This window comes from Coptis chinensis, chromosome 2 (assembly GCF_015680905.1).
Source record: "Coptis chinensis isolate HL-2020 chromosome 2, ASM1568090v1, whole genome shotgun sequence".
In the NCBI taxonomy this organism is placed as follows: domain Eukaryota; kingdom Viridiplantae; phylum Streptophyta; class Magnoliopsida; order Ranunculales; family Ranunculaceae; genus Coptis; species Coptis chinensis.
This window is the reverse complement of record NC_141457.1, coordinates 72,215,487-72,231,843: the sequence shown is the minus strand read 5'-3', so window position 1 is coordinate 72,231,843 and position 16,357 is coordinate 72,215,487. Positions and strand designations below refer to the sequence as shown.

At 36.7% G+C, this 16,357-nt stretch overlaps 1 protein-coding gene across 1 annotated transcript; it reads left to right on the top strand.

Annotated features, from left to right (window-relative positions):
• Nucleotides 1-7,914: 7,914 nt before the first annotated feature.
• LOC147517625 (uncharacterized) lies at nt 7,915-8,920 on the top strand. Its single transcript, XM_086593651.1, has 2 exons — nt 7,915-7,953; nt 8,057-8,920. The coding sequence occupies exons 1-2, from the start codon at nt 7,915-7,917 to the stop codon at nt 8,918-8,920; spliced, it is 903 nt and encodes a 300-aa protein (XP_086449777.1).
• The last annotated feature ends 7,437 nt before the right edge of the window (nt 8,921-16,357 follow it).

Below are 16,357 nucleotides of genomic sequence, written 5' to 3'. Positions count from 1 at the left end.
TTATGTTAGTGGGTATATGTATTCAGATTATGCAGGTGATCTAGATAGACGATGATCGACTACTGGTTATGTGTTTATGATGCATGGTGCACCGGTTAGTTGGAGGTCTATGCTACAGATTACAGTTGCTCTATCTATTACTGAGGCAGAGTATATGGCAGTGGCAGAGGCAGTGAAAGAGGTACTATGGCTTTGAGGTCTTCTGGATGATATGGGTATTGAGTAGAATAGTGTTGCTTTGTATTGTGATAGTCAGAGTGTTATTCATTTGGCGAAGAACCAGGTTCATCATGCTCGGACCAAGCATATTGATGTCCGTTATTACTTTATACGGGATGTTGTTGAGGATGGTGATGTAGCAAAAGTGGACACCCATGACAATCCTGCTGATATCTTGACAAAAGTTGTCACCGGAGTTAAGTTCCAACACTGTTTGGACTTGCTCCAAATCATACATGCTTGAAAGAGCCCTTTGTGGGCATGGCCCTTCGGGGCGGTTGACTGCGAGTTCTGGATGGATGTGTTCTTGCTGGATGTGTTCGGCTCAGTTTTATATGTTAAAACCTCACTGAGGTGGAGAATGTAGAGAAAAAAGACGGTTTTCTCTTTCTGGTGTTAAGGGCGCGACTCGCGCTCTATTTATGTCTGGACAAAGCGTGTGGCGCGCTCATGCCTTTGGCGACCTCTAGTGATTTAAGCACGACTTCGCTGTTATTTATGCGGACAAGGCGCGACTGCTCCTCCAATCAGTATTTCAAAGTAAACGATCGTTTTGAAGTTTTTTCTGAAACAATATAAATATAGGTTTTTTCTATAGAAACCTAACTTAACCAAAACCAAGAAAGATAGAGATTATAAGAGAGCAATTCTTTGTGAGTTGAGTATTCATTCTTTATGAGTTAATTGAGATATCTTGTAATCTGTTACTCCGGACATCTAGTAAAGCTTGGAATTCGCAGTGTGGACGTAAGCAAAGTGCTGAACCACGATATATCTCGTCTTGTGCTTTGTTTTTCTTTTACATTAATTGTTTTACTTTAGATACTTGTTTAATTGACATTGAGAAGTGTTGAGATTATTTTGGAGGGTGTTGAAGTCTTGTCTAGTGAGAATGATCGATCTTTGTCTAGAATTAACCTATTTATTGTAGGTAACGTTGTTTTCGCATTATCAAACATGTGGAAACCGTATAACTTGGAGAATGAAAAACCTAAAGAAAAAAAAGGATGAAACATACCCATAGAAACCACGTCAATGCATGCGTTAGTTATGGAGTTAGTTATTTGTGCTGTTTAGATATCAAATCTCACTGACTATATGCGCTAAAAATATTCTCCATTGACATTGTTGCATGGGGAGGTGTACTATCGTACGAAAATTTCTTCTAGGACTTCCTCGTTAGCAGGTGTACCAAATACCATATTGAATCATCCACTCGGCATCTGGGCCATAGTTCCAAGTTCCAACCATATACCATACTGACGTCATATGGAGACTGTTACTACTTTGTTCTTCACAACAATGCACGACGTTCAATTAACCTTCCATCTTCTAAGCTTGGAACTTCATTTAAAAAGTGAGGGTTAGTAATTTACATATATCAGTTATTACTAGAGAGGCCGATTAACTTAATAGTTATGGAAAAGTTCATGCAAATTCGAGTAGTTTTTTGGTGTTCAATTGCTAATTTATCGACAACTAAACTTGCCAATCTGGCCATTACGTGGTGGTGCTTCAGCATATGGACTCTATTTAATTTAATGTAACCTGCTACGCTGCTCCACAAAATAATACACTTGACTTCACCAAAAAAAACAAAATAATACACTTGATGAGTAGGCTGCACAGTGCATACACGAACTAATCAGTTTCGATTTTTTATCAAGGAGGCATACATTAACCCGTTACTTTCTGCTCTAAAGCTGCTCATTATGATGCCGTGATGTTGGGCGGGGAACAAAATGAATTAATTCTCCCAGATATTTTCGAGTTTAGAATAATATTCCAATCATCTGAAACAAATTCTCCATGGTGAGGAATCTGAGTATCTGACCCATATGTTTTTCTCCTCGAACATAACAAATGCACCTTTGTTAAGCATATAAATTTATGTTGTTCAATGCTAAGAACAACATAAATTTTTTTCAAGACAAATTCAAAGCATAGTATTTTTTTTTCATGTTTACACTGTTTGTAACATATGAAAACAGTACCAAAAACCATCACAACAAATCACCGGTTTACAAGAGCGTGCCCCTCTAATTTTTTTGTGAACCAGCTGTTTTTTCTGAACGTAAATCAGTTTTCGGGTCAGGAGAGTGCCCTCTTAAAAACCGGGGAGTGCATTTAACATGACCCTTTTTTTATATGCCTGTAAGGGTTATTTACGATGAAAACACTGTGTTGCGTTTGATCGACTCACAGATTACGATGAAAACATTGTGTTTGGTCTTACGTGTATGTAGTGAGTAGGAACTTGCAAATTTGGTTTCCTCCATTAGCTCAATCTCCTGCATACGTTGGTTTCTTCCTCCTATTTATTTCAGTGTATGTATTGAATCTCTGTGGGTATCAAGAACGTGTATCCGAGGAAAAGTTGCGGGTATAATTCTAGAAAGTAGAATTGTCATTCAGTGTTCAAGTAAAAACTATTGTGGCTTGTGGACCAGACTTACTAGCAACTTGCTACAATCTACTTACTAGCAATGGGGACCAGGCTTGTGGCGACCGGATGCAACATAACTTAATCTAATTACAATCCTGTGTCCTTTCTTCTTACTAAGAATAGGAAAAATAACCCTTCATCAACTTTTATTATCCAATCTTTTTGTATGTTTTTATTTCCACTTTTGGTAAAATCCTACATTGTTCACAGTGTGAGTTCATCAGTGGAAAAACAAAATCTCTATACGAATCATGAGTTCTCATGTTTAGAACATTCAAAACTTCCCACCTCTTCAACCAATACATACTACTGTTCAAGCCCCAACCCGCAACATGATGGATAGAGATCATACTCAAGGAGTAAATGAAGCTAACCCAGGAGCACAAACACGGAATTGGAACGAATTGTTCCAGGGAGATAAAGAAACAAATTTGGAAATTGGTCTCAAACAGTTCAGTCTCAATATAGTTGAGGCGATTACGCAAGTACAAGAGGATTTAATTTGCAAAGGTTGTAGTATCTGGAAAGACTATGTAGTGGGGTTCTTTTTAGAGTAAAAACTTCCATACCCAGTGGTCATGGAATTCCTCAGGAAAAAATGGAAAACAAAGGGGGATTATGAGATGTTTGCAGACTCCAATCTTTTCTACTTCAAATTCACTAATGAAGAAGACGAGAAAGGTTATGGGGATGGCTCAAATCTTTATGGCAGGAAAGTGCTTCATAGTTACCCAATGGAATCAAGATGTGGAGAAGAGGAAAAATATGGTAAAGGCTATTCTGATATGGGTGAATCTACACAGTGTGCCAAAATATTTATGGACTGGTAAATGATTGGGGTTTTTAGCAAGCAGAATAGGGGAACCCCAGAGGATGGATGAGGCAACAGCCACAAGGAAAAGATTGGCTTTTGCTAGAGTTAATGTGTTAGTAGAGATTGATGTAGAGTTACCTAACACCTTTGATATAGATATGGGTGGTGAGGATATTAGAAGAATTGATGTGGAATATGGATGGATACCGAAGTTGTGTGACCATTGTTGGAAGTTTGGGCATAAGACCGATGGATGTTTGCGAAGAGGTAACACGATAGGGGCTGAGAGACAAAAAGAGGTGCATGCGGAAAGTTCAGTTACCATACCTGAGAGTAGTATGTTTAGAAATGAAGTAGGGGAAGAAATCACTAGTCTTTCTGATGCTACAGTGAGACAGGCCCCTGGAGAGATACCAGCTAAGAGAGAGGAGTTGTTAGTCTGCAACATCAATGAGGAAGTGGGCATAGGGAATCCAGAGAGAGTCATAGAAACAGGCAGTAGTGCAGAAATGATGTTAGAAATAGAGGAAGTGGTTCGTTTTGAGGTAGTGGCAGTAGTAGTAGATGTAGCTGTTAGAGGGTCTGAGGATAACAGAGGTCTGAGTAGCGAGACAGAGAGCGCAGAAAGAGTAATAGATATCGTTTATAGTGCAGAAACTCGGATAAAGTCAGAGTTAGTGGTCAGTACTGAGATAGTGGTAGTAGTAGAGGATGTAGCAGATAGAGGGTTCGAGCACAGCAGAGGGCTAAATAGGGATGGGAGTTATGAGATGGTTATGGGGGCTCAGACAAGGTCAGACAGGGTATATGATCATAGTGTTGAGTTTTCTGAGTATGTACAGGAGTAGTCTAGTGTGATTAACAATGAGATTAGGGAGAGTTTTTTTGTGGTGGAGTTGGGAGAGAATGCTAACGCTTTAGTGCCTTATGTGGAGAGCACACAAGGCCTTGAACAAGCTGTTGGATTCAACCCTTTGATGCACTACGAAGCGGAACATGAGGAATACAATAACATCTATGAAAGCACACGACTTGGGGAGATGTTTGATGAAGAAGTGTCTAAAGAAGAAACTGCCTATTTCAAAGACAAAAATCTTCTGCCTATGTCTAAAAAGCCTCATACTCCAACACCTCGGGATGGAGTGGTGACTAGAAGTCAAGACAAACAGACCCAAGCAGCCAGTGGTAAAAAAAAGCAAGGTAGCAAAATCAAGGGGAGACCCAAGGGAGCAAAGAACAAAAAACATCATTATTAACGATAGGTCCTATATGTATTTGGAATGTGAGAGGAGCAAATGACCTTTTGAAAGCTAAGGAAATAAATAAGGTGAGGATAGACAAGAAGTTATGTTTGTTTGGGATACTTGAAACAAAAGTGAAGAATGATAAGTATGATAACATTCGTTAAGTGTGTTGCCCTAACTGGGAGGAGGAGAATATTATGAGAAGTCTTCGTCAGGAAGAATTTGGATATGTTGGGATCCTTTTGTTGTGAAGGTACAAAAACTTGAGATGTCTGAGCAATTCATTCATTGTAGTGTGGAATACCTTCCCAAGGCAGAAGAATTTTTTCTTACAGTGGTGTATGCGAGTAATTCTTTTCAAGAAAGGCTAGCTAGTATTGTGGAAAGATTTGGCAAGGCTGCATGGATCAATCCATAAACCGTGGAGTGTAGCGGGAGACTTTAACAACATCAGGTCTGCTAATGAAAGAGTAGGTGAGGACCCTATGCATCCAAGAGAAGTCCATGATTTTATACTCTGTCTTTAGAATTAATGCTGGACTAACGGACATCAACTCTAGCGGATTTTTCTATACTTGGTGGAATAAATCTATTGGCACTGCAAGCATTATGTCAAGAATATATAGATGTCTAGTGAACAGTCTGTGGTTAACAACATATCCAAACTCAGGAGCTGAATTCTTACCTCAGGGAGTTTCTGATCACTCCCCCATGCTTCTCACATGGCATGATTTTAGTCAAGCTCCAATACCATTTAGATTTTGCAACTTTTGGGTTTATCAACTGGAGTTCAGTATCATTCTAGAAGAAGTTTGAAATACAAGGATTTATGCAAATCATATGTATGTTCTTATTCAAAAGCTTAAGATGCTTAAGGAAAGGATTAGACCGTGGGCCAGAAAAAACTTTTCTAATCTACATGAGAGAGTTATTTCAGCAAGGCAGCAATTACAAGATGCACATATATTACTCCAAAACAACCCAACTGATGTGGGGTTGGGACAAGGTGAAAAAGAGGCTATGAAGAAATATGTTGATCTAGCAAGAGCCAAAGCAATAGATGTGGCCCAAAAGTCTGAGGCCCAATGGATGACAGAAGGGGATAGATGTTCGCAGTTTTTCTTCAACACCTTAAAGGAAAAGGTTGCCAGAAAAGGAATATGGGGGATAGAGAATGATAGTGGTGGTACAGCTCATGGTCATGCAGAAGTAACTCATAGTATTGTGAAATACTTCACACAGATGTTGGGTGCTATAGCTCCACCAGTTAGCGACAGAGAATTCTTCATGGAGCTGAAAGTCAGAGAAACTATTGATCCAGGTATGAGTGCTGTGTTGGAAGCTGAGGTGATTGAAATAGAGATTAGGGAAGCTTTTTTTGAGATGGAAAATAATAAGGTGCTAAGACCGGATGGATATAATCCTTTCTTTTTCAAATATTGTTGGGACACTGTAGGGGTGGATGTTGTAAACGCAATTAAGAATGTGTTTAGAACACATAAGTTGCCTCGGGGTACTAATGCAACTTTTCTCTGTCTAATCCCAAAAGTGATTTCACCCTCCAAAGTTGAAGATTTTAAACCTATAGCTTTGTGTAACATGATCTACAAAGGCGTGGCCAAAGTCATTACCAATAGGTTGAAGATGGTTATGCCTCCGATAGTACACAAAAATCAGTCGACTTTCATTCTAGAAAGATCTATACATGATAATATCCTTATGTCCCATGAAGTTTTGAGAGGCTATGAGAGAAGACACGGCACACCCAGATGCTCAGTGAAATGGGATATCAGAAAGGCCTATGATATGGTGAATTGGCAGTCAATCCTCTACATGCTAGAAAGATTTCAGTTTCCTCCAAAGATGAAAATGTGGATTCAGATGTGCATTAGCTCACCTTCTTATTCTGTCCTCATAAATGGCTCCCCTGAAGGTTTTTTTCTTGGAGGTAGAAGATTAAGGCAGGGGGACCCCATGTCTCCTTATTTGTTTGTGCTTATCATGGAAGTTCTAGGTTGTCTAATTAGAGAGAGTATTGAAAATAAACTTATTCAATATCACTCTAAATGCAAGAGAAATTAGCTCACATACCTAGCATTTGCTGATAATGTACTCATTTTCTGCAAAGGTGAAGTGATCTCTAATCATGCTCTCAGAGATTGTTTGATGGAATTCAGCACAGCGATTGGTCTACAGATAAATTCGCACAAGACAACTATTATGACTGGTGCCATGGGACAACAAGACTCTTTGGATTTGGCTCAGATACTAGGTATCGAACTTGTAACTCCTCCAGTAAGATACCTAGGACTCCCTCTCTTCTCTGCTCGTCTTGGTGTCAAAGAATGTCAACCTCTGATAGATAAGGTTACAAGCAGAATCAAGGACTGGAAAGCAAAGTTACTCTCTCATACAGGTAGATTGCAACTGATATTATCAGTGCTTAGCTCATTACATATATATTGGGCTAGGCCATTCATCCTACTAAAAACGGTACTAGAGAATGTGGAAAAGATATGTGCAACTTTTCTGTGGAGTGGATTTGATACCAAAAGATGTGTGCATCAAGCGAGCCTCAGAACCATCTGCAAAACAAAAGAAGGCGGATTGGGAATCATGAATATGGAAGTATGGAATAAAGGAGCTTATTGTGGACTGCTATTCAAAGTAGCTGCCAAGGAGAGTAGTATTTGGGTTGATTGGGTGTGGAAGAATCAGCTGGTTAACAAGTTCTTGTGGACTATGACAATCCCGCAAGACTATTCATGGTCTTGGAGGAATATCTTACAGAGCAGAAAAGAAGCGCGAGAACTAATTATGTACTCTATCTCAAATGGCCGAGACACGCTATTATGGCATGATATTTGGTGTAATAGTAGTCCTCTCTTGCTCAACGCACAGGCAGTAGCTGAACTCCAATTTCCTATCAACGCCACAGTGAATGAGCTCCTATCAGAAGGACGTTGGAATGAAGTGGTACAGAACATCCAATGTAACAGGTTACAAGAGGACATTTTGAACACAAGAATCAATAAACATCTAGATCAGGATCGAGTAGTGTGGAAGCCTCATCAAAGTGGAAAGTTTACATCGAGCAGTGCGTATGAAGCTTTGAGAAGAAAAGGAGAAAAAGTAAGATGGCAAAGACTTGTCTAGGGCAGATTAGTTATACCAAGACATTCTTTTACTACATGGCAGCTGTTCTCCAACAGTTTATCAATGCAAGACAGGTTAGTATACAAAAAGATCATCTCTTTCTCATCCTGTTGTTTGTGTAATCAGAGTAGAGAGTTCTCTAATCACCTTTACTTTGAATGCACATATTCATGAGAGATTATTGAAGACATAAAAACTACTCTGGGAATTACGGCGGATTGTAGAAGTTCGAATAGGGAATGGTCTTCGCTATTGAGAGTGTGCAAAGGCTCGAGTGTAGTGGCTAAAGTATACAAGGTTTACATTTGTGCGGCTGTGGATGGGATTTGGAAAGAAAGAAATGAGCGCAGATTCAAGAACAATGCGAGACCAACTGCAGTGGTACTAAGGAGAATTATCAGAGAAACCAAGGCGTACATTCAGACCCAAGTAACTGAAATTGCAGAATCCATAGAAACTAGAAACCTCTGCCAGTCACTGGGCATACAAATAAAGTTCAAAGCTATAAAGACGCATAAGTGCAGCTGGATACCACCGGAACAAGGAATGGTAAAGTTAAATGTTGATGGGGCGTTGACGGATAAGGGAGTTGGTCATGGATGTATAATCAGAAACAGTGATGGAGTGGTGTTGTCTACTTACTCAAGAAGTGGCGATACGCAGGCTGTGTTATTTCAAGAGCTAAAAGCTATTGCGATTAGACTCGAGATATGCTATGAGATAGGAGTTCAAAATGTGGAAGTTGAATCTGACTCCCTGACAGTAGTGAAGATAATTAACAAGATAGCAAAACCACCATGGACATGTGTGAACTTGGAAGTCCAGATATCAAAGCTAGTTGCGAAATTTAGTTTTTGCTCTTTCTCGCATGTTTTTAGGGAAGCTAATAAGCCGGCAGGCTTACTTGCTGGGCTTAATCCATCTCTTTGTAATGACTTGTCAGTGTTTATTCCTCCTCTAGATAGAGAGTTGCAAAAATTAGGAGGTTGCACGAGGTACTATCTATGTAAGACATGGTTAATTAATGCAGGTGAGGGTTAGCCTAACCCTAGCTTATCTTTTTTTTTTAAAAAAAAAAAAAAAATCACTTAGGGCCGGTAAGTGGTAATGGTCTAAAACACACAGACATCATTTTTTCAGTAATATTTTCAGTGAAAAAAAAATAGTACTCAATAAATAATAACCCAATAGATTATGACTTTTGATCCATCGGAATTCTGGAGTCTGGACTACGATTAGATGCTCTTGAAATTTTAGTCCCTTTTGGATTTCCATTACAAATTTTTCTCGTGAAACTTTTAACGACAGGTTGTACCATAATAGGATAAATTCATCAAGCAACGACACTAAGAGAGTACCACATGATTCCATGGTTAGTAACTTTAATAATTTCTAAGGATTAACAAAAAGAAAAGAAAGGAGGGGGGGGGGGGGGTCCTTCATTTGGGTAATGCTCGTCATCCTGATCGACTTCAACATGGCATTACCAATATACGAAGATACACCTAGTATTATAGATTTTGAAAAGTATTAGAGATATATGTGGTATTAATATAAGGCTACTAGCCATCTAAACAAGGTCATTTCGACTGTTATGGCATATCCAATGGAGGGTGCAAACCGTATAAAGTGTAAAGTTTACACTTCCAGTATCAGAAAACTCTTTCCACTCAGGTAATAGACTATTAGTTAATAGATGGGATGGATAATTCCCCATCCGGATATTAGTTAATGAAAAGCCCGGACGTCTTGAAGAAATGTTTATTGTCTCTTTTAAAAAGAGCAGACGTCAATTAAAGTTCTAATATTTTCTAGTTTGAAACAGTCCAATCGCTAAGTGATTTGTCAATAATCAAAACCACGGATGTTGTTTACAATGGACGTATGAAAGTGGACCACAATTTGTTCTAATCGTTTGGGACGGGCCAAGTTTGTCAATCTTCTTTATTTTAATTTTAAATAAGCTGCGACTTTTTAAGCCTGTCACTATCTATTTTTACACATTTTCTTCCACCTACCATTGGAAGTCCACAAGTTTTAAATATAGACCTCATTAGCAGGAGGGCAAGCCCTAGGCCTACGCTGCTGATAATAGCTCAAAACTGTAGTTTCAACCCTTTAATAGTATTATATATATAGGCCAATTATATTTACAATAAATAAGAGCCAGTAATGCTTACATGTTTTTGTGTATTTCAGGTCTTGGAATCAATTATGTGAAGAAATACATCACGTTTGCAAAAGAAAGGAGTCAAATTACTTGCTAAAAAATTATATGATTAAAGCCCAAGTTTCAAGGAGAAAAAACCATTTTAAAGTCTAGTAAAAGCTGAAAAGTCAAAGTCAATGCGGGTAGAAAAAAAGCTAGAAAAGTCAATAGAACTTCCGTAGGCCATAGTTTTGGACTTAGACCTCGGAATTGGGCCTATTATATGTCAAAACGACCAGCTCGGAAAGAGATTTCTAATGGTCCAAGTCTTGAGCCAATCAAAGTAGTAAAAGTGGATGAAAGAGTGTTACAGTAAATTCCCTCAAAGAAACCCTTTTTAGACTTAAGTAATTAGGTTTTGAGCTTGATTTAGTGGTCCAAAACACAGCTCCAAAGCCCATGCATGAAATTGTAAATTAAACCTAACCCTCTCCAATATAAAGAGGGTTAAGGATAAACAAAACTTGGCTACTCCCCTCTTTAGTTTAGTTGTAAATTAGGGTTCTCTCTCTCTCTCTCTCTCTCTCTCTCTCTCCTGTTAGTTAGAATAATTTAGCTCTCTCTCTTCCCTTTTCTTTAGTTTAATATAGTTTAAGTAATTAGGGTTTATAATTGTAGCCTCTATAAAACCTCCATTAAAATACCTTTCAGTTATTATTATTATTCAATTCAATTGCTTATCTTTCTATTATATCTTCTTTTCATTCTTTTGTTCATGATAGTCCCATGAATCAAAGCTAAACTCTCATTATAGGGAGTTTGAATGAAGTTTTGAGAGGACTTGATTTGTTAGTATTGATTTGTTGTTTAGGGTTTTACGTTTAGGTTTTTCTTAACTTAGAGATAAGAAGAGTTTAACCTAAACTAGAGAATAGTGAGTTTGTCATGAGAATGTGAACAAGCTTTCTCTCATGCTAATTAGGTTATGACTAGAGATAGTATAAAGTAATTAGGGATCATTAAAGGTCTAGTATTTATATTTTAACCTTGTGTGAGAATATCTAGACTAGGCTTTTCTATATAAATTTATGCTAGCATGTTAAGAAATTAAAAAGTGGATTTCAATCTCTCTCTTTTCTTCTCCATATTTTATTCAAGTTATATTCAATTGCTTTAATTAAATTAGTATAAGTTAAATTCATATATTTAGTTTCGTAGTATAAATTCATATCCATAAATATTGTTCTCACCATTATTTCCTTGTGTTTGATTAGTGGAATTTGTTTAAGTCTAGAGAGTTAAGAGTGGAACGATTCTGTACTCTATATATTGCATGAATATATATGTGAGAGTAGGAAATAAATAATTGATAACGTAAGAATAAGTTAGAGAAATCTAGTTGTGTATTTTATGGTTTATCAAATGGCGCCGCTGTCATCTTTAACTCTTTCAAGACAAGAATTCAATTGCTTGAATCCAATGGGGCAATCCCCCATTCTCTACCCACCCACCCTTTTAATTTGTTATTCTTGTTTCTCATTTTTTCGTTACTATTCAAACTTGATATTCACTATTTTAAACTAAGAGCGCGCCCGCCCTCCCTTTTGCCTTGCATAGAGCGCGCCCGCGCTCCCCTTAAGACTACAGACTCACAGTGAAGAATACTGCAGTATATGTATTTTTAAATTTCCAAAAATTCTGAAATTTCAGGCATAATTAATCTTTAAGGTGATGTTGATGTACTGAAACTGTTTCAGATATTGCCTAGTTGTTTTACCTAGTGAACTATTACTATCTTTACACTGCTGTATTTCAGCTTTCACACCGTAAGTTTATGGAAAAACAGACAAGTAGGATTACTAGGGAAGTTCCAAAAATTCTAAAAGTTTTACAGGAATATCTATAATAAGTCAGGAGTTTGAAGTAAAAATTTGAAGAGTTTTTTATTTGTTTTGACCACCTAACTAGTGTATTGTTTCTAGTGTATTTCTGCATTTTACAACACTTAATTTCTTGAACAGTAGCCAATAAGGAGGGTTTGTAGAACTCCAATTGCTCTAAAGGTTTTACAGGAACACGCATGGTCTGTCAGGAGTCTCCAGTAAAATTTTGGTGATTTTTGTCTCTATTTTGATTGGTTAACCATTCGGTTGTTTGTATTTTGTCCAAAAATTGTTTCACAAACTTTGTAGGGCAGTAGAAGGACTTCCATAACTCCAGAGACTAGTTGTGTCTAAAAATAATGAGAATTTTGATGAGATTAGGGAAGTATTTAAAAATTTGACTATAAACTTACCTTTTTTAGATGCTATAAAAAGTCTACCTAGACACGCTAATTTTCTAAAAGAGTTATGCACCAAGAAGAGGAAAACCAACATACCCAACGAAGCCTTCTTAACTAAACAATATCCCTCTTTATTTAAACATAACGGAATTGTTAAGTACAAGGACTCTGGTCGTCCTACTTTACAATGCACCTTGGGAGATTACTTCATAATAACTGCTTTATTATACCTGGGGGCGAGTGTTAACTTACTCCCTTTTTATTTATATAAACAACTAGGTCTAACAAAATTTCAACCAACTAAAATGACTTTGCAATTAGCCGGTCGTTCTATTAAGTACCCCAAAGGCGTAGTTGAAAGCATTATCGTTAAAGTTCAAGACTTTTACTATCCAGCCGACTTCGTTATTCTCGACACAGAAGTTTCTCATGATTCCATTCCTATCGTCATAAGGTGTCTTTTCTTGGCAACCGCCAATGCCTAAATAAATTGTCGGGATGGCTTAATGACTATTTCTTTTGGAAATCTTTCTTTGTAAGTTAACATGTTTAGACAAAAGTAGGGACAACTAGGTTTGCCTGTATAAGAAGAAGTGAAGTCCATTAAGAGTTTTGTATCTCACATTAGTGCGGCTGTTGCTTTCGTCCCCACACTAGTAGATACCCCTCTTATGGAAAAAGGCAAATATCACAATTTTGACTCCCTAGACGTAGATGAAATCGAGGGAGATTTCCTTCGACTCTTTTACAACCCTTCTTTGCTACCTCACGAGTCCCCTCCTATTGACATCCACTCATCCTTTGCCGCCATGACAGAAGAAGAATTTTTCAATCTATATCCCACTGATTCTTCTGACCCACCTATTAAGGCATGTCTAGCATATCTTACGGCTTTTGATGATCTAGAATTGAGAACACTAGTTGAACACCATTCACCTTCCATTACCAATATTGCCCACCTTCCCCCTTTTCAAAGGAACCTTGAGTTTGCACTTGACCTTCTTGCTTCTCTTTTGCTTCATGAGTTTTTAAACCCACCTTGATACCTTCATTTTCATATTAGAGACAGTTCATACCTACACCATGAATAAGTTTTGTGCTAAACCCACCTTCTCATTTTTTCCATTCATTCCTTTTAAAACTTATCCATATCCTACGTATCTTCCACAACCATCCATTTTCTCACGTTCATTCACTTGGACACCCTTTCGATCAAAGAAGAAGAAGAAGATGCATGCTCGGTTACGATCTAGGTCTATCAGGCTTCGCTCTCATTTCACTAAGTTGCATCGTACAATATCTTGGTGTTTGATTCTGTTTGGGGGTGCTTTCTGTGATAGTTGTTTATAGAAAGACCCCCAACTTTTTTGGTTGTTGATATATGGTAAGCGACACGTATATATGTATTAGTAAGTCTCAGAAATCTGACTTTAAAAGACCCAATTTTTTGTAACATACCACCTTTCTGGAGTATAGGCCATAAAAAATTTCAAACTTAAAAAGAGTTTTCAAATTTTGTTTGGGGGTGGCGTATTTTGGTATTTTATTTCAAATCTTTTTGCCACCCTTTGCTTGTTATGTTTACTCTAGTAGAGTCCATGTTAGTTAGTACATAATAGTTTAATTGTGTTTCATGTTATCATATCTTCTTTATAATATTTCTGTTATAGATACTGCAAATTTTTGCCACGTTTCTATGGTAAATTCTTTCCTTATCTCTTTACACTTTGAGGACAAAGTGTTCGATTGTTTGGGGGGTGGGATAGAAACATTTGCAAAAATTAGACACTTTTAGGATGTAAATTACGCACTTTTTTTTTTATAAAATGTTAAAAATCATAAAAATTAGTTAGTTACATAATTTAATTATGCTATTGAATTATTTCATGAACCCCCTTCTCCTAAATTATTTGGAGGTGGTATATTTAATTTTAGCACATTATACGTTCACGTATTAAAATTGCATGTATAAATATCGATATATAGAATCCATAGGCCTTATTGATTTTATTGAGATGCATAATGTAATTAGGTACCTTAATTTCGCGAAATTCACTATTTCACGGAATTTCAGAAGCAAATCCGATAGAAGCCACGATAGGTGCATGCTTGATTTGTGAACATATGGTATTATTTTATTTTTGTTAGAGTCCGCTTATGTCCCAAGCGCTATTTATTATTTAATGTTATTCCCATAATGGGTGGAACTCATATAGGAGTTGCGTATCTTTTTATTTCTTTATATTAGTATAGATTAACCTTCTTTTTTCAGGTGCTCCCATTTACAAGTATGTTTCTATGGTACTCTCTATCCTTTATTTTCATTCCATACTTTAGGAACAAAGCATGATTCTATTTGGGGGTGGTATAGAAACATATTGTAAATGTTTAAGCACGTACATATTAGGTTGTATATTACATATTATTTGTCTTATAAAAATTAGAAGAAAAAAAAATAAAAAATATAGTTTATGCTATACACTTTGAGATAATGGTATTGTTCCTTTCTCTATGATGATATTAGTCTAGAAATCTCACGTAGTACTTGAATTATGATTTAATTTTTGAAATTTAGATTAATAAATAGGTAATAGTCATTGCATCTTTTCATAAACATCTTGCATGCATGAGCATCTATGATTGTACTTGATAATATTTTTCTGAGACTTAGGTTAGAGTACTTAATACATATCCTGTGAGTATCTAGCCAAAAAGCCCATATGAATTAATATATGAGTGATGACACAAGGGAGAAGTCAATTCCAAGTAGATAAAGCACACATCCACTTGCTTGATCACCATACCATATCCTAAGCGAGAATTTAGGCCCTCTTTGGATCGATATAGCCAGAAATTCACAGCTATATGAAATTTATTATCCGTTATTCACCCCACTAAGCCTTTCCACAAACCACAAATCCTTTACCCAATAAAACAAAATAAAAAATAAAATCATCCTACCTATCTGGATAAGTCTGAGAAATAGGATGAGTGAAGAAAAGAGAAGAAAAAAACCTGTGTAAACAAAAAGTAGTTAGTTGCTTCAGAAAAGAAAAAGAAAAGAAAGTTTTCATCCAAAGAAAAAAAAAATAGAAATAGAAATAAAATAAAAACTCCAAAAAAATAGAATAAAAAGAGTCAAAAGGCCAAAATAAATAGGCTAAGGATGGAAACAAAGTGTAGAAGCAAAATAAAAACGAGATTTTCTCTAGTTACATAATATGAAGATCCTATTTTATCAGATTTGTCTTTTTGAATCTCCATTTCTTTCCTTCTTTAACCAACACCTTCACCCCGTATGACCTAATAAAGACCTCTAGCTCAATTAGGAATAAGTTGGTGTGATAGTAAGTGGTAGATGTGTTTGATTGACCTCGGTTTCCTTGGATTGTCATTGAGATTATGAGAAAACATGTGCCCACTGCATACTAGAGTTAGCAAACTTGAGTGGAAAAATCAGAGTGTTATGTGTCTTGACATATTCCTTGTGAGAACCTACTTAGGAACGCTACCCAAAAGTTTCAGAAAAAGACATACCACTGCATTTCATAGCATAGTTCATTGTATAGTTGTTTATCTTAAGATGATTTGATTATTATGCATGTATTAATTTAGGAGTTAAATTGATGATCCTTGTTTAAATGCTAGTTAGATGTATAGATATCTGAGATAAATTAGGGGACAATTACTTTTATTTCTTAGTCGTTGTAGTATAAATGAAGTTTGTGAGTACCTTCTCTAGAAAACTCTCATGAGGCTATAACTCGTCTACTAGGGAATTCTTAGTGGTTTAAGGCCATATTGCATATTGCGAAACGAGAGTAGTTAGGATTACATTTTTGGCCACTTATTTTAATTTCTCATATTTGCTTTAGGACAAGCAAAATGCTGTTTGGGGGTGGTTTCAGAAGAACCCAAAACTATAGTTTCAACCCCTTAATAGTATTATATTTAGGCCAATTATATTTATAATAAATAAGAGTTAGTAATGTTTACGTATTTTTGTGTATTTTAGGTCTTTGAATCAATTATGTGAAGAAATACG

Coding starts and splice junctions, on each gene's coding strand:
- LOC147517625 (XM_086593651.1), top strand. CDS start 7,915: ATGGCAGCTGTTCTCCAACAGTTTATCAATGCAAGACAG. Junction 7,954..8,056: donor AGTTTATCAATGCAAGACAG/GTTAGTATACAA, acceptor TATTCATGAGAG/ATTATTGAAGACATAAAAAC.